This window comes from Cetorhinus maximus, chromosome 8 (assembly GCF_964194155.1).
Source record: "Cetorhinus maximus chromosome 8, sCetMax3.hap1.1, whole genome shotgun sequence".
NCBI lineage: Eukaryota > Metazoa > Chordata > Chondrichthyes > Lamniformes > Cetorhinidae > Cetorhinus > Cetorhinus maximus.
This window is the reverse complement of record NC_135886.1, coordinates 680,634-701,671: the sequence shown is the minus strand read 5'-3', so window position 1 is coordinate 701,671 and position 21,038 is coordinate 680,634. Positions and strand designations below refer to the sequence as shown.

Here is a 21,038-nt window from a genome sequence, read left to right as displayed (position 1 = left end):
CCATTGAACTTCTGCGTACTCGAAATAGAATTGTTCATTTAGTAACATTCTCATCCCTCAATCAGAAGGTTGTGGGTTTAGGTGTCAATCCAGACACTTGACCCAGAATATCGCTGTCAGCGTGCAGGGGCGGGCCTGACATGCTGACCCGCAAAATGACATGAGATGACATCGGGCGTGCGTCCCAGCGTCATCGCGCGTCATTTAGATCTTTCGTTCGGCTGGCGCACGCTGGAGGTGGCTGCGCACCCACCGAACTTTCAAAGGCCTATCAAGGCTATTAGGGAACTAATAAAGCTAATTAACGGCACTGCCCGTCCAGCCTTAAGGTTGGCTTCGGGCAGGCGAACAGCCCAGGCGGCCTTGCGTTTTTCAGGAAACCTCATCCACGGGCAGGATGAGGGTTCCTAAAAGTTTTATTAAATAACTTTTAAAATTTCCCAAAATATAAAAACATGTCCCATCTCATGTGACACTGTTACATGAGGGGATGTGTTTAGATAACTTTTTAAATAATTTATTTAATTATTTTAATATCAACTTAATCTCCCTGAGGCAGCCCCGACTCCCCCTCCTCCCCCCACCCCCACAGGTAGCTCTGAGCACTACTGGCCGTGCGTCATGCTGAGTGGGCCTTAACTGGCCCGCCCACCTAAAATAGTGGTGTGCAGCCAATCGCGGGCAGCGATCGGCTCTGCGCCCGCCCCCACTCACTCCTGCCCAGCCCTCCCAACATGGGTAAGTTTCTGGCCTTGAGCACAAAATCTATGCTGATATTTCAAAGCAATACATGGTCACTAAAACAGGTTATCTGGTCTTTATTGCATTGCTGTTCGGGGGACCTTGATATGTACAAATTGGCTGCAGCATTTCCTGCATTACAACAGTGATTACATTTAAAAAGTACTTCATTGGACATCTTGAGTTTGTAAAAAGCACTGTTTAAAAGCAATTTTTTTTTTCTCATCTGGAACTACAGGCAACATGGCTGCTTGAGAGTTTTTTGGATGTGAGAGCAGAGTATGGATCTCTGGTATTCTGTAGAAACACTTTGGATCAAGTCAGAATTCTGGGCTGCAGCTGCAGCAGTTTCATTCTTAGCATAAACATAATGGTCTGACTCGAGCATTCATCATTATTGTGGTGTTAGTATCTCTGCCACTAAAGCCTCCTCAGTGAGATGGAGGCCCTTGCTAAAAAGATTTCGTTTTCAGCTTTGTAGTTAAAGAGCATCATCCAGGCAGGTAAAAGTCTCAAGGAAGAGCTTCAGGCCAATCCACATCTAACAACCTGCTCTGAAAACTCTGCTCACATTTTGACAGCTGTGACAAATTCCACCACAGCATCTGACACAATCCACAATATTCCAAGACAATCCCGAAACATTCTAAAAAAAAAGTCAATCTGCCCTATCTCCCAATGTTAACAGGTACTTTAAATAAATTCCAGGATCCAGATCTGCATCTTTGCCAAAAACTAATCAGTTCTTCCTTCATCCATAATCGCAATAAGGTTGAGTTAATACAATGTGCCAGAGATATGCTGAATACCCTCTTCTCTTGTTCTGGTTGCAACTTGTGGAGAACCAGTAAACCAGTCAGAACTTTGTTACGCAGCGTGGCCACAATGGTTTTAGACTATATCAATTCCAGGGTGAAGAAATGGGTTCCTGTATTAAATAAGCTTATACTATTTGATCATTGGGTGGCAACAGGCTTTGTGGAACATTGAAGTGACTGATCTCTCTTGATCTCCTGAGAATTCCCCTGCTTCCTTCAAAATAGTTCCATTAGATCTTATAAGCCCATTTGGTGAGGTCAGGCAGGGCCTTGGTTAGTTCAGGTCATCAACCCGAAAGGTTAATTCTGTTTCTTTCTCCACAGTTGCTCTCAGGCCTGCTGAGCATTTCCAGCATTTTCTGATTTTTATTTCAGATTTACAGCATCCGCAGTGTTTTGTCTTTATAATTGAGTTACTGTGTTGCCTAAATGACTGTATACATCTGCCCTGTCTTATCTCTGCCAACAGTGCTAAGACCATATTTTTTTTTCCCCTTAGCATCAACATTTCACAACCATGTGTTCTTTGTATGATGGTGCACATGAAATTTATGGAATCCAGTGAAAACTGCAGCCAAATTTTGAAAGAGACAAATAACAGACGAAAGCAAGGATGAATGTTGTACTAAATTTAAGACCCGCTATGTGGAGCTGCAGTGTAGATTTATGAAAATAAATGAACCAAATGAGTTGACGTTTGTACTGTCGATCTGAAAACTGCAGGTAACTTTTACCTTTTTTCAATGTAAAGGCACAGCTATAATCAAAAGCACCTGAACATGTGCCTTCCAGATCTCACTATGAACACCTGAACGAGGCAATTAAACTTTTTTGCAGCAATGGATCCCCATTGCTTTAGGAATTGACCATATGGCTGAAAGGCTAAAAAAAAATGCCAGCGGGAAATCACCAGATCAGTGCTGATTACTTTTATAGTTAAATTTATCATAAACCAGAGATTAAAGGAAGGCTATCATCCAGTTTAGCAGGCCTTTGCTTTTTGTGAACTGCGTTATCCTTACATTTATTGTGTTAGAGGCATCGTACAAGTGCAAGCTGTTTTTTGTTGTCAATTTAAAATCTATTGTTTGTTTATTCAGAGAATATAGTAAGGTCTGATTCAGTGCTGTTACTTCATGATACTAATCCGCTTATTTCAGACATTTTTGGAGAATATTTTGATGTCAATCACCTGTATCAATGTTATATTTCTCTGCAAGCCACATAATATTTGTTATATGCTAGACTAGCTAAAGAAACAATAAGCTCTCTGGTAAGTAGGTGTAAAATACAAAGTGGACTTAACAACATGTTTGAGATTCCAGAGACAGTAGAGCCTTTTACATAAAATGGACAAATTTTGAGTCACACCATTAGTCCCGGCTTTTGAAAAAAACGTGGATCATCCTGAATGAATTGATCATAGTTGATCAGTCTGGTGCCACTGAACCCCAAACAATATCTACAGAAGGTCCAAAATTGTAATATTGGCCACAGCCTCTGTATCATCAGACTGCTTGATCGGCATCAAGAGCTGAATAAGCCACAATTTCCTCTAATTAAACATTGGGCCTTAAGCCATTGTCCTTGACCAACGCGAAAAAAAAACTCCATATCCATGCCACTCATCCTGTCCTCTCTGACCATTATTTTGGGCTGAACCAGACTGTCCACAAACTCGTGCCCTACTCAACCCCACACATAGCTTTGGACTCCATTTTCTCTTCATTGCAAAGTCCACTTACTTTCATCGCCTTGTTATTTCCCACCTTGATCGGTCTAATGCTGAACACTGAATCCAGAACTTTGTCACATCCAAACCTGACAATTTCAATTCTCTCCACATGGGACTCCCATCATCCAGCCTCTCTCCTCCTTTAAGGCCTTCCTGAAAACCATTCCTTTGGTTACCACCACCCCTGCCCCCCCATCACCACCCCAAACCTCACCCACGAATGTATCCTCCTTTGGTTCGTCATGCATTCACTATTCACTTATGTTTATGCCTCTACGAGGCACTTTGGTACATTTTTCTTCTCTAATGTACATCTTCAGTCTAGAATGAGAGGATTGTCTTCTGAAGAGGCATTGAGTAGACGAGGCCTACATTTTCTAACATTTAAAAGAATGAGAGATGATCTATATATAAAATCCATATGGGGCTCGACAGAGTAGATACTGAGAAATGTTTTCCCTGGCTGGGGAATCTGGAACATAGGATCACAGTTTCAGAATTAGGGATTAGCCACTTAGGACTAAGGTGAGGAGAAGTTTCTTCACTTCAAAGGGTTGTGAATTTTTGGAATTCTCTACTCTATGTTGAACCTCAGTTGTTGAGTATATTCATGACAAAGATTGATAGATTTTTGGGAATCAGGGGAATTAAGGGAAATGGGGATAATGTAGGGTAGATGGAATTAAGGTAGAAGATAAGCCATGATTTTATCGAGTGACAGAACAGGCCCAAAGGGCCGAATGGCCTTCTCCTGTTCCTATTTCTTATGTCCCCATAGAAATTCATTACATTCCTGTACTTTATAATTGAAATCTTTCTTTAATTTAAACTCAAATAAATGGAGAGTTTAGGGCTTTGTGGGTTCCATTAGTTGGCCCTATTTATTGTTGCAAAATTTCTCAAAGTACAACAGCAGGGGACACACGGAACTGAAATTTCAAACTAAAGATCAAAGAGATCCCTGGGGAATCATCACTTTGAACTCAGAATGAAAAATAAAACTGTAAACATGAAACAAATGATTACAATGGTTACAATGGGACATTGTGATTAAGTAAAGCATTCCAATCCTTCATGCACATTATTTGGGGTTATCGCTTTGCTTACTTTATTAAAGGCACAACGAATTGATGAAGATGTTCTTACTAAATTCCATACCAAATGAATATTTGCTTTCCTTTTAAGGTCATTTGTATAAAACAGCTTGAAACTTCCACCCTCGTGCTTTTAATTGTAGTTCACCTTTATAATGAGAGACAGAGTTAACTAAAAACTGTAAAGAGCAAAAATAATAATCTCTTTCAGACAGCTCACAAATTTCTGTGGTACCAAGTTGACACAAGGTTATAAAAGGACACTTGTATATTATAACTGGGAGCAGTCCAGAAATCAGACTGTTCACTGTCACTGGTATGAAGTCATTCATAAACTTCTAGAATTTTAAACGGGTCTTTGAAATGAGACACCTTAGTTGAACAACCAAAGAGACAGGAGCTTTAACTGGGGATTCAGGTTGGTACCAGAAAATATGGAATTTTTATACTTGTGTGTTTTTCTTTAAAGTACTTACTTATCACGAATGTTCAGTTAATCTTGTATATGGAAGGATTTGTTTGTTCCTGAGAAAATACCTGTTAATTCAGGTTGGCCATAATTAGTACATCATGATTTCTGTTTAGCAGCATAGCTGAAGAATTGAGTTATTTTACAATTAAAATAAATCAGATGGTAAAAAAAAACTGACTGGTAGTTATATGAGTTTATGCTTGTTGCATGGGAGATGTACTCACTGTATTCCATGCCTGAGTTGCTGTTTGCCTTCCTATTAAAGCACCTGGTCATATTGCTGGCAAACTGAGGAAGATTTGAGTGGAGCAACATAACAACAGTCTCTGCACGCCTAAAGGTAATTATTATATGTAGTGTTTTGATGAGGTATTCTTTTTAAGTTCAAAAAAAATGGTTATGTCAATAAGCTGCAAAGAAGAGAGACTGAAGGAGGCTGACCCAGAATCTAAATGCTGGAATAGATCAGATGGGCCAAATGGCTTGTTTCTGTCCTGTAGGTTCTGTGTCATTCTCCATAAATTGAATTATCCAGCCCTTAAGCATTTAAATTAGGATAGTTATAGGGCAATTTAATATCAACTATGCAAAAATTTAAATAAAGCAGCTTCAGACTAGTTCCAGTATTTACTGATTCCAGGCTTTACTGACTTGTAGAGAAAGATACCATTTTAAACAGATACCTTTGCTTGGATACTACAAAATACTGCGACCAGTCACGTTTAGTATCTCAAGAATCAATAACTGCGAAACAGGATTTATTTTTTCTGGTCCAGGATTAGAAGGATTTCATGTCTGCAGGATCAAAAGCCACATCCTTAGGGGAACCTAAAGGATATTATCGAACTTATCTGAACTCTTACTAAAACTTGATAAACTTTCCAGCAATTTATAAACTCTGCTTCCTGAGCTCTCATTTTTAAAATAACAAAATGTAATATCTGCTCCTGTGCTATCGCTTGGAATTACTATTAAATGTATGTACGATCGCTTCAAAGAATCAGACGGACATAACTGTGCTTTCTTTTGACATTCTAATTTTAATTTGAAATGAGCTGTTTGTTTTTCCAAATCCCTGTGCAAACAGATTCAAGTTTCAGGATTTAAAAAAATGATTCTCAAACCAAATTCTCTAAGTCTGTAGAATCATGGCAAGTTAAAAATTGGTAGCAGAATTACCAGAGGGCGTTACACATCGTATCATCAATATACTGTACGTGCAGGAGGTAAAGTGTCACTACAAGGACATTTTCTTTTGCTCGTTCCTAAAATTAAGTCACAGTTTCGTTTGCTGTTTATTTTGCTTAGCTTCAGAATTTTTCCTATTTGTTAAAAAAATTCATAGGAATTTTAGATATCTGTTGCCAATTTCACAAGCTTTGGGGGAAGCACTTCTTATGGCTGGGGATGGCGAAGGAATGGAGAGGAAAAGGTATGAGCTGCATTTCCAACCCTTCAGCCTGGGAAGTAGGGCAGTGTGCCCCTGAAAATTAAGTTTTCAATTCCCCGAGGCATTAAAGTACCACCCTGACGCTATCATTGCTGTGCCTGTGACAATGTTCGGTCGGGCTTGCTGCTGAGTGATCAGAGCAGTACCCTGAGTAGATTCTTTTATTATTGAACTTGGGGTCCTAGACATCATGAAGAACTTGGTCGCCATTTTTGGGCTGAAGTGGCCAGGTTGAACTGATGCACACCAACCAGCTGCTGGCTGAGCCCGAGGGGATCCCAAAATCCTCCTTTCTTTTTGTGGGGTAGGGAGAGGGATGCTTCCCCAGGCTCCACTAAACCACCCAAGGGCCACTGCTGCTTTGCCTCCTGTGTCCAAACCCCCCTCCGCAGAGGAACGTCTTTGGCAGCCAGGAGCTGGCGGGTTGCCACGATGTCCTGGGACTCTGACCTCACCCCTCAGCCTGTTCAAAATAAGGCCCATCCCTCAAAACAGAGTGGGCCTGGTTGGGATGTTCTTCCAGTCACTGGAAGCCCCTGGCAGCGGAATAGGGATTATTCGGCCCTACGTGTTTAAACATGCACCTGTTTCACCTAATCCAAGCAAGAGAAAGTAAAAATAAGTATAAAGACCTATCTATAATATTATGGGGAGTAAGTTCATCAGACCCCAAAAATGGACACGGGGATCACAATGCACGATTAACCTGTGCCCATTGATCAGGAATAAGGCAGCACATTGCTTGGTTATTTTGGGTTTATTTTGCTTTAATTGTACGCATGCTGTGCAGATGTGTGCGTGGGTTGCACACTACAGTCATCAAACATCTGCTTAGCAGATAGCCCTTGAGTTTGCCATGGTAGCTCAAATGCAGCTGGCTTAGTGGACTGCCTTAGAATGAAGGCATTATGACCGCTGCCAAGATACCAGGCAGTGACCTGCATGATTTGCTCCACATGGCTACACACCAGCTGGCTGAGGGAATGAAATCCCTTTCATTTTGTTATAAATACTTAGTTAATGGTCCATAGTAATATTTTAGAGGTAATATTACCCTAAATGGGAAGATTAAAGGTTAACTCTAGAAAATGGGATAAGCCACAGCAGCTTGAAGATTATTACACTTAAAAGGTTGGGGTCATGTTGACTTAAGGGGTTAACAGCTGGAAAGATAAGATCATAAAATAGCAGGCCTGCGGTTGTCACATTCTGCTTTCTGACCTTAATGCCACCATCAGCACCTCCTTTAGCCAGTACCACTTCCATTAACACCCCTTTGTCCTTCTGTCCATGACATCTGTGGCAACCTCTCCTTTGTCCCCACCTATCGCTGGCCTTCTATCCAGCTTCACCCGCTCCACCCTCACCCCCTTACACAGTATAAATTCCTTCACATTTTTACTTCTCTTTAGATCTGAAGAAGAGTCATATGGACTCGAAATGTTAACTCTGTTTTTTTTCTCCACAGACGCAGTTAGACCTGCTGAGTTTTTCCAGCATTTTCTGCTTTTGTTTCAGATTTCCCACGTCCGAAGTATTTTGCTTTTATCTTACGTCATTATGGAGATGCTTGGAGCTTAAGAATGTTCTATGGTTTCAATTTATCTGTTTATTTGCTGGGGGAGTGAGGTGTTCTGCAGCAGTGGGGAAAGGTCACACTGGAAAGGTGCTGCTGTTAGCAGGCTCCAGACAGCAGAAGAGTTGCTGTTAGCTGGCTCTGTGTAGTTTATGCTCAGGAGAAATCCCTGGAGTCATTTGATAGCTCTGTGCACTTAGGGCTGCCTGGGGAGCTGAGGTGTCAGAAGATCACTAGCTCTGGGATAGAAAGGGTTAGGGCCCAAAAGAAGCCCTGGGAGCCATTTATAGCTTGGTGTAGCTGGGGAGGTTGGAGCTTGGTGAAATCCATGGGCAGCGCCAGCCCAGTGAAACTAGCCAGCTATTAAAGAGCTGAAATTGCACCGGTAAGTAGAGGCTGGAGTGCAGAGTCAGAAATCCTGGGGAACAGAATCTCTGGGGATGAAAATAAAACCCTGAGATGTGTGAAGTCATTGAGGCAGTCTGAGTTGGAGTGGCTTTGAGGGAATTCAGAGGTTTGATCTTCAAAAGTGAAAAGTTTGAGGGAGACAGAGTTTTAGTGAGATCGGTTGACTCACAATGTTTACTGATATTTGGGTCGGTTGCTGAGAAATTTGTGGAATCTGTGTTGGTCATATTTACTATTTATTGTACAGTGGGATGTGTTTGACCACAGTTTGCCTGTTAATTCATAACTGCCTCATATTAACCCTGAATAGTGGAATATAAGATAGATATTATAGATTGTTTTATCTTTTTAACCTTGTATAGTAACGTTTATTTTGGTTTGTTCAAAACCCATGTGTGTACATGAATTACAAAAACTGAGTATGCAGATACAGCAAGTGATTAGGAAGGCAAATGGGAAGTTGATGTTTATTGCAAGAGGAAGGGAATGCAAAAGGTGGGTGTTTTACTGCAGCAGGGCCTTGATGAGACCACATCTGGAATACTGTGTACATTCTTGGTCTCCTTATTTGAAAATAAGATATGATTGCATTAGACGCAGTTCAGAGAGGGCTCACATTCCTGGGATGAAGAGCTTATCTTATGAAGGAAGGTTGAACAGGTTGGGCCTATACCCATTGGAGTTGAGAAGAATGGCAAGTGATCTTATTGAAGCATATAAGATCCTGAAGGGATTTGATAGGGTGGATACCAGGCGGATGTTTCCACTTGTGAGAGAGGTTAGAACCAGGGGACACAGCTTAAGAATCAGAAGTCTACCATTTAGGATGGAGAAGAGGAGAATTTTTTTTTTCTCTCATAGGGTCATTAATATGTGAAATTCTCATCCCCAGAAAGCAGTCATCGTTGAATTTATTCAAGGCAGAGACAGACAGATTTTTGATAGACAAGAGAGCCATGGGTTTTGGGAGGTAGACAGCAAAGTGAATTGAGACCACAGGCAGATCAGCCATGATCTTATTGCGTGGCAGAGCACGTTCGAAGGGCTGAATGGCCTAATCCTGCTCCTAAGTCCTATGTTCCTATATTTCTATGGAATCTTGTGCCTTTAATCTCTTAGCAAGTGTCTTGAATCTTAAACTTTGTCTACTTTAATCAAAATGTTATTGGTCCCTAACCAGATCTTCCCAAAAAATTGGGGGTCTGGGCTAGGACCATAACAATTTCGAGTATAGGGCAGAATTGACATGTAATGTGCCTGCAGGTCAATGCACTCTGTACCCTGAGGAAGCCTGCAATCCTAGCAAAGCTTTATGCTTCTCTCTGGCAAGTAAGAATAAAATGTAATTAGATTTCATTGAATAGAGAGCCTCAGTGGGTGTAAGAGTGGGCTGCAAACTGAGAGATGTTGTAAATATCTCTATCCCCAGCCTGGGAGGAGCCAAAATCATAAAAATTCATTGCCACCATTACCTTCATAGTGACTGCCAATACGGTCTCTTCCCAGCTGCTCTGAGGATGTTGCAGTTGTGGCTATAGCAGGCTTCAGTGAGGATGTCCTTATTGAAGCACACATGTCTCACTGAGATTCAGGTAGAAGAATTGCTTCCTGAACATCCTGGGTGGATAGTGCCTCCTGCTGAGAGTTCTTCTCCCCCTCTTCCTCCCTCTTCCAGCAGTAGGCCCTGTTCTGCTTGCCCTCCATTCTTTATAGCAATCCCAGTCTGTTCCACACAGAAAGCAAGAGCCGAATCTCCAGTATACCTGTTTCTGGCGCTGTCGGTTGAGGGAATAACATTAGCCAAGACATCGAGATTACTCCCTGCCTTTCTTCAAATAATGCCATGAGGTTTTCAACATCCACCTGACCTGAACAGACAAACAACACTGTGGGCTAACACCTCGTCTGAGTGACAGCACCTCTGACGGTACAGCATTCCCTCAATACTGCACTGAGGCTCCATTCAGTGGGAATCAACAGATCCTCTTTCCTTGGTTTTGACTGAATTTCTTATAATGTCTACTCAAAAGATCTTTTCTCTGTTTCTTGTTTGAACATCAACAAGATTCAGAATAGTGGAATATGGAAACTCTTTTTTTGCCTTTCAAAGTACAACATTCTCAAACTAACGTGAAACTGTTTTAAGTAAATGTTTTTGCTTCCATGACACTCAAAAGGGGCATTATGCACAGGTCTTTCTGTGGGTTTCCATCAATAAACCTAAAATGAATAAACTAGTATATTTCTCATTTCGGATTTCTTTTACCCTCTTGTTAAATAAAAATAGGCTCCAGTGTGAGAGAAAACCACCGGCGTGTGACTATGTAACTGTTAGTCTTCTCCTGGTGCTGCTGAACTCTAAAGAAAAAAATATTGAAACTTTGTACCTTACCAAATGCCTTTAGGGAGTCATGAATTTTTGGAGCATTTTTATTGGCATAATGAATGCAAGAGATGGCGTATGCAATAGCCCAGGTGCAAGAAAGGAAGTAGTAAATGAAGAGTTTTACAACTACTCTTCTGAATCAGCCCGCAAAGACTATTCCTCAGATTGGTCAGTCACAAATAAGGGGCACCTGGTTAGCTGACTCATATGATAAATGCCTATTTGAAAAGCAGGTAACCTATTTTGGTCTACTGGACAGTGGATTCAACAGAAATAAATGTAACGTGGAGACGCTATAGAAGAGATCTGCTCGGGTGATGTCATGCTGAGAGGCCTTAGTTAAGAGGCAAGCTTAGAGAAACTGGAACTCTATTAGAATAGGGTAGGTTACAACAACAGCAAATGGAAGTGTTCACAAGTATGAGGAGTTTTGATAAAATAAACAGGCAAAATCTATTTCCATTGGTCGGCGGGGGCATAACATTTTAAACAACAAAGAGGGAGATTAGTAATTCTTTAATGCAGTGGATTATTAGGCTATTTGTCCTATCAGAAAGAGTGATGACAACAAGATCCATAATAGGTTTTAAAGTGAAAGTAGATAACAATTTGAAAAATAAACATCCCAAAAAGATATGGAGAAAGGCCAGGAGAATGATACTAAGTGAATAGGTTCTTTAGAGGATCAGTAAAGGGAAAACAGGTTGATTGTCTCCATTTCTGTTGAAAAGAAGTACATTAACACTCCACCCTGCTCTCTTGCCCACATGTCTGTCCTTGGCTTGCTGCATTGTTCCAGTGAAGCCCAACGCAAACTGGAGGAACAGCACCTCATCTTCCGACTAGGCACTTTACAGCCTTCCGGGCTGAATATTGAATTCAACAACTTTAGATCTTAAATTCCCTCCCCCGTTTCTTCCCCCTCCCTTTTGTTTTTTTCAATAATTTATATAGATTTTTCTTTTCCCACCTATTTCCATTATTTTTAAATCTACAACTGTAATACCTTGTCAGTCTTTCCACCCCACCCCCACTAGAGCTGTACCTTGAGTATCCTGCCATCCATTCTTAATTAGCACATTCTCTTAGATAATATCACCACCTTCAACACCCCTTTGTTCTTTTTGTCTGTGACATCTTTTGATTATCTGCTCCTATCACTGCTTGCTTGTCCCTGCAACCACCCCCACCTCAACTTCTCTCCCCCCACCCCCACCCCCACCTTAAACCAGCTTATATTTCACCCCTCTCCTAACTATACTCAGTTCTGCTGAAGGGTCATGAGGACTCGAAATGTCGACTCTTTTCTTCTCCGCCGATGCTGCCAGACCTGCTGAGTTTTTCCAGGTAATTCTGTTTTTGTTTTACGGTTGGACCAATGTTTGAGTAAGATATGTTTACAGACTGTGCTTGTAAATCATTAATACTTGCCAACAATTCCTTTAACTCTGGCATTTTTAAAAAAATGCCTAATCTAAGTGAAGCAGATTGATAAAGATAAATGGTCACAGTCTTGCTCCAATGATTTAGTCTTAACATGTCTACAGAGTAACAAAGTACTAAGATTAATTTTATACATTTTAAACCCCCAGGATGAAGCTGACACACCTGTTTCTATTTGCAGCCCTGTGTGGTGGAGGTGCCTGCCAGTACACTTATGGATATTTCAATTGGCTCTCGCGTATTATGGGATATTCTCGGTCATACAGTAAACGCTATTTTGAGACTGAACGTGAGCCTCCATTGCCAACCGATTGCCCTGCTGAGTGCACGTGTCCACCTATCTTTCCCAAGGCTATGTACTGTGACAGCCGTAGGTTAAAATATATCCCCCAGGTGCCAACCCGGATGAAGTATGTTTACCTGCAGAACAACCAGATTGATGCTGTTCCAGATGGAGTGTTTGACAATGCCACTGACCTCGTCTGGGTTGTCCTCCAGTGGAATAAAATCTCCAATGATAAGATAGGCACAAATGTATTCTCCAAGCTGACAAACCTGGAGAGGGTATACTTAGGCCATAACAACCTGACCGGGATTCCGTTTCCTTTGCCAAACTCACTGAGGGAACTGAGAGTTGCAGGAAACAAGATTTCAAAGGTTCCACCCAATGCATTGGAAGGGCTGGACAACTTAACAATGCTACTGCTGAACAACAATCAGCTGGAAGATATTGGAGGGTCTCTCAAAGTTTTAAAGTCTTTGTCTTATTTGGACCTCAGCAACAACCACTTAAAAAAGCTCCCTGATGTACTTCCAGACTCACTCCATCAGCTGTACCTGGATTTCAATCAGATCAGCGTAATTCCTAATGAGTACTTCAGCCAATTTCCTAGACTTCAGTATGCAAGGATGTCAAATAATGAACTGACAGATAACGGAATACCTCTAAACACATTCAATGTGTCCAGCTTAATTGAACTGGATCTCTCTCATAACAAACTGCAGAAGATTCCTCCTGTCAACGAGAACTTAGAAAACCTGTATCTTCATGCCAACAAGATCAAAGGTGAGTGCGACATGATTCCATTATCAATGGACTACAATGCTCTCCATAAAATGGAGCCCAAGTTCTGATCCTTATTCACAAAACCTTGATGTAATCTGTGCGTGTGTGTGTGTTGTAAGGACATTCGGTGGGAACAGAATTGTGCTTAGCTATGATGCTTCTCATGGTTTAATAGTTCCCTAACACTCAGGCCCTGAATTTCCACAAAGCCAGCATGCTACCACCCCCACCAGCACCCCACCCCCTCTCCCAACCCTGCCAAATGTAAGTGAGCCAGAAGCAATGTGGCCTCTGGCTGTAAATTGCCATCAGGATATGTTTGGAAGACAGCCTCTGTCCAGTCAAAACATGACCCATAGTACTGGAGCCGGGAGGGGCGGGTGGTCGGAGGAATGAACTGTCTGGATGCACTCAACATACATCAGTGTCTGTAACATCTTCCTGAGTGCCCAGGATTAGATCTTGGCCTGGTTGCTCAATCAAAGTGCCAGCAACAGTGTGGTTTTCAATCCCCCCAGAAAGGGAACTGATGGAGTGGATGAGCCAGTGCCTTTCTGGCAATGGCACTGGTTGCTGCACTAGTAACTGACCCTGGCCAGCTTTAATCTTTCCTGCCACACTGGTGAAAATTTAATATTATTAATTCTTGGGATGTGAGTGTTGCTGGCAGGGTTGGCACTTATTGTTTATTCTTAGTTTCCCTGAGAAAGTGGTGATGGGCTGCCTTCTTGTGACTGAGTGGCTTGCTAGACCATTTTAGAGAGTGGTTAAGAGTTCACCACATTGCTATGGGATGGTAATCACACTAGACTGGGTAGGCACGGAAGAATTTCTTCCCTAACAGACATTAGAGTGTTCCTAGTGATGCAAGTGTCTGTCGCTGCCAAGCAAATTACACCCCCTTGACCTGAATATCTCAGGAGTGGAGATGACTGACGTGCACTTCACCACACTTACACTGCTGGGGCATGGCCAAGATAGTTAAGCCCCTCATTGTTCACTTGTCTGAGGGAAAGTGTAACATCTTTGAAGGTGTCTCTGAGCCCAATTTAGCACTTTAATTGGGCTGGATGAGTGGATGGTAGGTGAAATGAAGGAGAGATGGTGTGATGAGAATTGGGGTATTATAAAACAATGTCCTGACTGCTAGCGCCTGGCAATCATCTTTCAAATGATATGCTGCAAACTCTTAAAAAAACCAATGGACAGGAAAAAAGGAGCTGGCCCATTGAGCCTGTGGCACACAATCGGGTTACAATTAGCGTCATAATCCTCAGTGCTGCACGAGGGACAGGAGCAGCCAGAAGGGAGGCAGGAAAGGGAGCTCAGGGGAGGGGAGATCATGGAGGTGGTGGAGGTTGTAGATATTGGGGGTTGGGCTAGATGAGGGGATGACGTTGGACGATTGCTGGTTCTGTGATGTCGTTTGCTTGTTGGGCCTGGAGAAAACACTCCAGCTCCTCCTGACCCACAAGCAGTGCTGCAAAGTCACTCTTACCTTATGAGTCTGGTCCTCCACACCTCCTTTCACCTTTTAGGTTTCGGGAGACCCAGAAACCCAGTCAACATTCATTCAAAATAGAACTCAATAATACATTTAATTGACAAGCCACCTCCTGAGAGTGGTTGGGGCATCCACTCTCCAGATCACCCTCCTCCCTCACCCATTAAAAGCAGATGTGGGTGTGTTGAACTCAGGTTTGGAATTTTTAAAAAATGTTACTTCCCACCCAATCCAAATTCACTAATTCTTAGGGGTTAATATTATCCCTTATATCATGCGAGAGCTGGATTTCTTTTCTGCCTAGGGGATTAGATCTGTTCATGTTAGGTCCTGCATTGAATTATCAGGGCCAGAATGGTAGTATGGACTAGTTTCTATTGTTGGGGTAGGTGGTGGTTGGGGTATGTGGGTGGGTCGGAAGGGTTGGAGAGCAATTTCCCAGGCTTTTCCCCCCAAAAGTAGCCTGGATTTTGATTTGGTAGTTTGTGTCTCTTAGGAAATCACATGATGTTGGGTAGTATGATGACCCTGGTGAATGTGTTTATTGTATATATTGTTTACAAAAAGTATCACAACTGCATGGGAGAGGATTGATGGAGCAGTGGATCTTTCCCTGTCTACCATTGTTTGTACAAGATAAACTTCTCCAGGGGATCGCTGTCTCTTTGGTCTGCTCTCAGCTCAAGTTGTATTATTGCAGAATTGACGCAGGAACTCTAGTGTTACATTTATACTGTGAATAACGCTAAGAACAGAATCAGTCACTAAGTGGCCTAAACAATCAGCTCAGCAACGTGTTCTGAAAGCAATTTAATGATGGGCATTCCAAAGGGATAATAGCACATTGTATTTGATGCAATATCTGATGAGCTGAACTTTATGTATCAGCTACATGTACACTTGTACATTTTCATGCATGTCTCTGATATTTCAATTTGTGATGTTTGCAGAGTTTACTGTAGACAGCTTCTGTAGAACCATGGGATTAATGAGCTTTTCCAAGATTCAAGTGCTTCGACTGGATGGCAACAGCATCGAACAAGATAAACTACCACAAGAAATGCATCAATGTCTTCGCCAAGCAAGAATAATAAACATTTAATGTGTATTCACCAATCTTATCATGTAAACTTTCTTCTATAGCTGGAATATATAGTGACCAGACAACTAACTTCTTGTCTTAAGAGACTTTCCTGTATGTTATCTGACTCTTGTATCAGGTGATTTGTTGCAGCAAGATGGAGAGCTAGTTCTCCTTGAATCTACTGAAGAAATTGTTCCTACTGCATCAGGAATGCTTTATCGAGCATTACAGTGCTCAGGCAGAAAATCAGACTACAAGTGGGAAATGATTTGTTGCAGAATGTACCACTGCACCAAGTCACTCCGAATCATACCCATCAAATTGCTCCCTTTGTAGTGTATTGCACCGAGTTAGACAAACACATGCTCAGCTGCAAATAGCCATTTTTTTGAACAAACTTTATTTACATTTCCCCAACAGAGAGGGCAGCAGAGAGGGCGATGGAACAAAATGCTTAGCTCCTGCAATTTATTGCACCCTCGCATCAGGAGTCTCAGGATGGATTCATGGAACTGCCAGCTAGTTACGTTCCATTAAATGATAAAAGACACCAACCCTTCACCTCTGGTTTAAATATAGTCCAAAGAAGAACAACAGCAGTTGGCTTCTTTCTGATGCCTATTATATGCCCTATTTTTGGAAGGCTCTAACTAATTCTTGCCTCAATGCACATGGGGTTGCTGCACCACAGTCCTCTGGTTTACTGTCTTAATACTGGATCCTGAGAATAGATAAGTTGCCTAGGCCGTGTAGTACACAATCTTGCAGCCATTTTTCTAATAGCATTTGTAAAAGAATTATAACTTCCGTTGAATTTTACATTTCCATCTCTTATTTTGAATCATTCTTATTTCTTTGCATTTAATTCCTGAATATGTTACAAAGGAACAGAAAGCCAATGGTATAATACTTTTTTTATTTTAATGACCTATCCATTATTATTTGCTATCGAATCTAAATATTTTTTCAAAATTAAGACACCAAAATTCTTTTTGGGGTCTAGTATTTTATAGGCCTGAGTGTTACAAGCTTATGAACTTTATTTTCATCATTACAAGTCCTTTTCAGTGCTGATATTCTATTTCAGATCGTTAGCTGGTGAAGAATAGAACTGGAGCCTAATCTCTGCACACTTTATAAGCTTTTATCTACAGAGATACACATTACAAACATTCGCCTCCAAACCCAAGAACAATAGTTTCAATCTGCTCCTAAATACAGGAGCGCAAGTGAATTCCCAGTTCATGCCCACTACCTGAATACAATTAAATACACAACCAGTATTAATTAACAATTAACAGCTGATTCCCCAATTCCACCCCCACCCCCCTCACAACCCCCACTTTCCATTGCTCTTTTTAAAGGTGCCTAGTTATACGGGTTATGGGGTCCCAATGTGTTGGAAGTCTGATAATTGCTCACCTAAGATCTTCATCTGTGAATTGAGTATCAGCAGGCTAGTTTATCAGTGGGGACATCATGACTATGGCTGCCCTCAAATGATAATCATAAATTACACTTCACTGCAGGAGTAACTGGATGGAAACCAGGAACAGAAACCTGGCTGAATGTGTTTTCTACCTCGTTCAGGAGTCACTGTGGACAATTGTATTGTGTTAAAAACAAAAAACTGCGGATGCTGGAAATCCAAAACAAAAACAGAAATACCTGGAAAAACTCAGCAGGTCTGGCAGCATCGGCGGAGAAGAGCACAGTTGACGTTTCAAGTCCTCATGGCCCTTCAACAGAACTGAGTAATATTGGGAGAGGGGTGAAATATAAGCTGGTTTAAGGTGGGGGGGTGGGGGGAGAGAAGTTGAGAGGGGGGGGTGGTTGTAGGGACAAGCAAGCAGTGATAGGAGCAGATAATCAAAAGATGTCACAGACAAAAGGATCAAAGAGGTGTTGAAGGTGGTGATATTATCTAAAAGAATGTGCTAATTAAGAATGGATAGCAGGACACTCAAGGTACAGCTCTAGTGGGGGTGGGGTGAAATAAGACTAAAAGGGCATAAAAGGTATAGATTTAAAAATAATGGAAATAGGTGAGAAAAGAAAAATCTATATAAATTATTGGAAAAAACAAAAGGGAGGGGGAAGAAATGGAAAGGGGGTGGGGATGGAGGAGGGAGTTCAAAATCTAAAGTTGTTGAACTCAATATTCAGTCCGGAAGGCTGTAAAGTGCCTAATCGGAAGGTGAGGTGCTGTTCCTCCAGTTTGTGTTGAGCTTCACTGCTTGCTTGTCCCTACAACCACCCACCCCACTTCTTCCTCCACCCCCCCAGCCCCCACTCCCCACCCCCACCTTAAACCAGTTTATATTTCACCCTTCTCCTAATTTTACTTAGTTCTGTTGAAGGGTCATGAGGACTCGAAACGTCAACTGTGCTCTTCTCCGCCGATGCTGCCAGACCTGCTGAATTGTATTGTGTTGGTTGGCGCATCAGTTGATACTGGTTTGTTTAACACAGACTCAAGGGCCAAGCCTTGCACCATTTAAACGTCAGTATATTGCTATTTCAACACCCGATTAAAAACAAAATTCATCCCAAGTGAAAAGCAAAGGAAAGAGTTGTCTGATTCAGTAGTGAAGCTTGAACCAACTGAAAAAACATAAAATAATTTTAAATCTCCCCCAAGTGCCATGTGACCACATGTCTGTCATTGTGCCCTGATGAGAGAAGTGTTATTTTAAAGAGAAATGCTAATGTGATTTAAAAGGCAATTTCTGTTTGCACTTTCAACACCATTGATTCCACAGAATTACTAGCCGGCAATTCTGCTGACCTGCCCCTAGTCAGGAGCGAACCAATGTTAGACATAATGCGCTGTAACTATTCTACGATTCAATCACCTTATTCCACTCACAGCAGTGTTAACATTGATATTGGGCAGCAGTTCAGGGGTCAGCTGGTGAGCACAATGCCACAGGAAGCTGCTGACCTAGATTACCAAGCCACATGCACACAGTTACTGCTGACCTTTTGAGCTCAGTTTCTGCTGAGTTTTAGAGTTTTAAAAATTATTGCCATATTGTGTGTACCAAGAATTAAAATAATTCCTTTTTGTTAGGTCTGCATAAAATATATCTACGACCGGGCAAATATATTATCTTGTTTGTCCTCTGTCATTCTTCTTGTATATTATAAAATTATCTTGCATTCTAGAACAAGTCTCTGTAAGAATAATTAAAGAAAAATACTGATTAATGGATGGTTTAATGGTTTGGACCAAAGCAAAGATGATATTGTTAAACTGTCTCTGTGTCACAGAAATGTGCTATAGAATATCTAAATTATTAATATTTTCTTGCATTTTTAAATATAACTTTGCGAATCCGAAATGGCTGTGTTTTCACCCAATTATCTTCAGCACCCAGTCAGATTCCACAACAATCTGTAAGTGTCATTGTTGTTTGGTTATATGAATGAGCCAGTCACATCCTACCAATGTTATTCTCTTTGACAGTTCTTCATTTCACTAAGTTTCCATGAAAATAAAATGCATTGCATAAGAAACACAGACAAAAATTCACAAACTTACTCATAGGGCAGAAATACGCGCTGAGTGGGCAGGCGCATGCCCGACCCGCTCGAGCGTAAAATGACACATGATGACATCGAGCAAGCATCCCGACGTCATCATGCACTCCCGTGATATCTCAGTCAGTGGGCGGTGCATGGGAGTTGGCAGCACGCCCGTGAACTATTAACTGGCCTAATAAAGCCATTAAAGTCATAATTCAATTAAATGTTTTGCTGCCTTACGGCTGGTGGGCAGGCAAAAAGGTCAAGCGCCCTTTGGATTTTTTAGGAAACCTCATCCACGGGCGGGATGAGGTTTCCAACAGAAATTAAAAATTAAATGAAAATGTTTTACTTTAATTTATAACATGTCCCTGCTCATGAGTCACATGAGGAGACTTGTTTTTAACATTGCTAAGTTTTTAATTTTTGAGTTTTTAAATCTCCAGCTCCCTGAGGCAGTTTTGTGCCCCCACCCCCACCCCCACCCCCGCGTCTGTTATCTGTGCTCCTTCCTGGCCAATTCTAATACTACATTAAGAACCTGCAAAAGATTTATTTCAATAGATGTACATTTAAGAACACAGGACTGATTTGGATGCAATTTGTTAGACTGACTAAACTTATATCAAATGCTCCCCTCTTAGATGACAGTGTAAACAGTTTCAGTCCACATCAATAATCAGGGGCAGAATTTTCTGCCTGTCGGGCGGGCGGGCCTGACCCAATCTCCGGTGGGTGGGGAGATGATCCCCGCTGGAGAAGTGGACCCCGCCGCCATTTTATGTGGGTGGGCTAATTAAGGCCCGCCCAGCGTGACGTCCGGCGGGAAGTGCAATGCGCTCCCTGTGCGGGTGGGGGGGGATTCCCCAAAAGCGAGAGTGCGCTCTTTCTCGCATGCACACGATAGAGCACACATCTCCCTGAGGCTAAGTGCAGCCTCAGGGAGATTGCTGACACTTTTAAAAACATTAAAAATAGAGAAAAAATAATCCCTAACATGTCCCCATCATGTGACAATGTCGCATGAGATGGGACATGTTCATAATTTACATAAGTTTATTAAACTTTTTAAAACCCTACATGAAACCTCATCTCGCCAGTGGTTGAGGTTTCATGTTTTTTCCCTTTGCCGCCGGGGCTCCTGGCCGACCCGCCAACCTTAGGGTTGGACGGGCAGGTCCTTTAGTTGTATAAATGATCCTGTCAATGGCCTCAATTGGCCATTGACAGATCGGCGGGCCCACAGCTGACTTTGCTGCGCTCCCACCTTCTTGAAAATTTAAATGGGGCGGGATGACATTGGGGGTTCTGTCCGATGTCATCCTGCGTCATTATGCACGTTGGGGAGTGGGCCCCACCCCCTGCTCACCGACGGCAAAATTCTGCCCAGGTCTTCCATTAACAATCCTCCTTCAGATCTCAAAGAGACCGATCAATGAAATGATGAATCTCAGTCCATATATACTACCCACAAACTGACCATATTGTTTTCCTGTCTATGCTCTGTACACATAAATATAAAAAACATGCCTTTCAGGAGCTCTGGCCTGGGATAAGCCTTGAACTGTGTTTATGCACAGCTCTCCAGTGTGATCAATGTTAATCATTGGGTGGACTATTTGTACAGGAACAGGGTAAAACCCAGATGGTATTCAACTTCTATACTTCACCCCATACCACAAACCAAACAAATTGCACACTTCCCTCAAACTTGCATGTCAAATGTACAATCA

The 21,038-nt window shown here is 41.8% G+C and overlaps 1 protein-coding gene across 2 annotated transcripts; it reads left to right on the top strand.

Annotated features, from left to right (window-relative positions):
- The first annotated feature begins 4,613 nt into the window (after positions 1–4,613).
- On the top strand, positions 4,614–16,266 carry fmoda (fibromodulin a). Of its 2 annotated transcripts, XM_078546288.1 has the most exons (4): positions 4,614–4,806; positions 5,126–5,200; positions 12,273–13,189; positions 15,644–16,266. In XM_078546288.1, exons 3-4 carry the CDS (start codon positions 12,274–12,276, stop codon positions 15,793–15,795), a joined length of 1,068 nt encoding a protein of 355 aa, XP_078402414.1. In that variant the 5' UTR covers positions 4,614–4,806; positions 5,126–5,200; position 12,273; the 3' UTR covers positions 15,796–16,266. The 2 variants fall into 2 exon arrangements, with proteins under 2 accessions (XP_078402414.1, XP_078402415.1); XM_078546289.1 differs by lacking the exon at positions 5,126–5,200.
- The last annotated feature ends 4,772 nt before the right edge of the window (positions 16,267–21,038 follow it).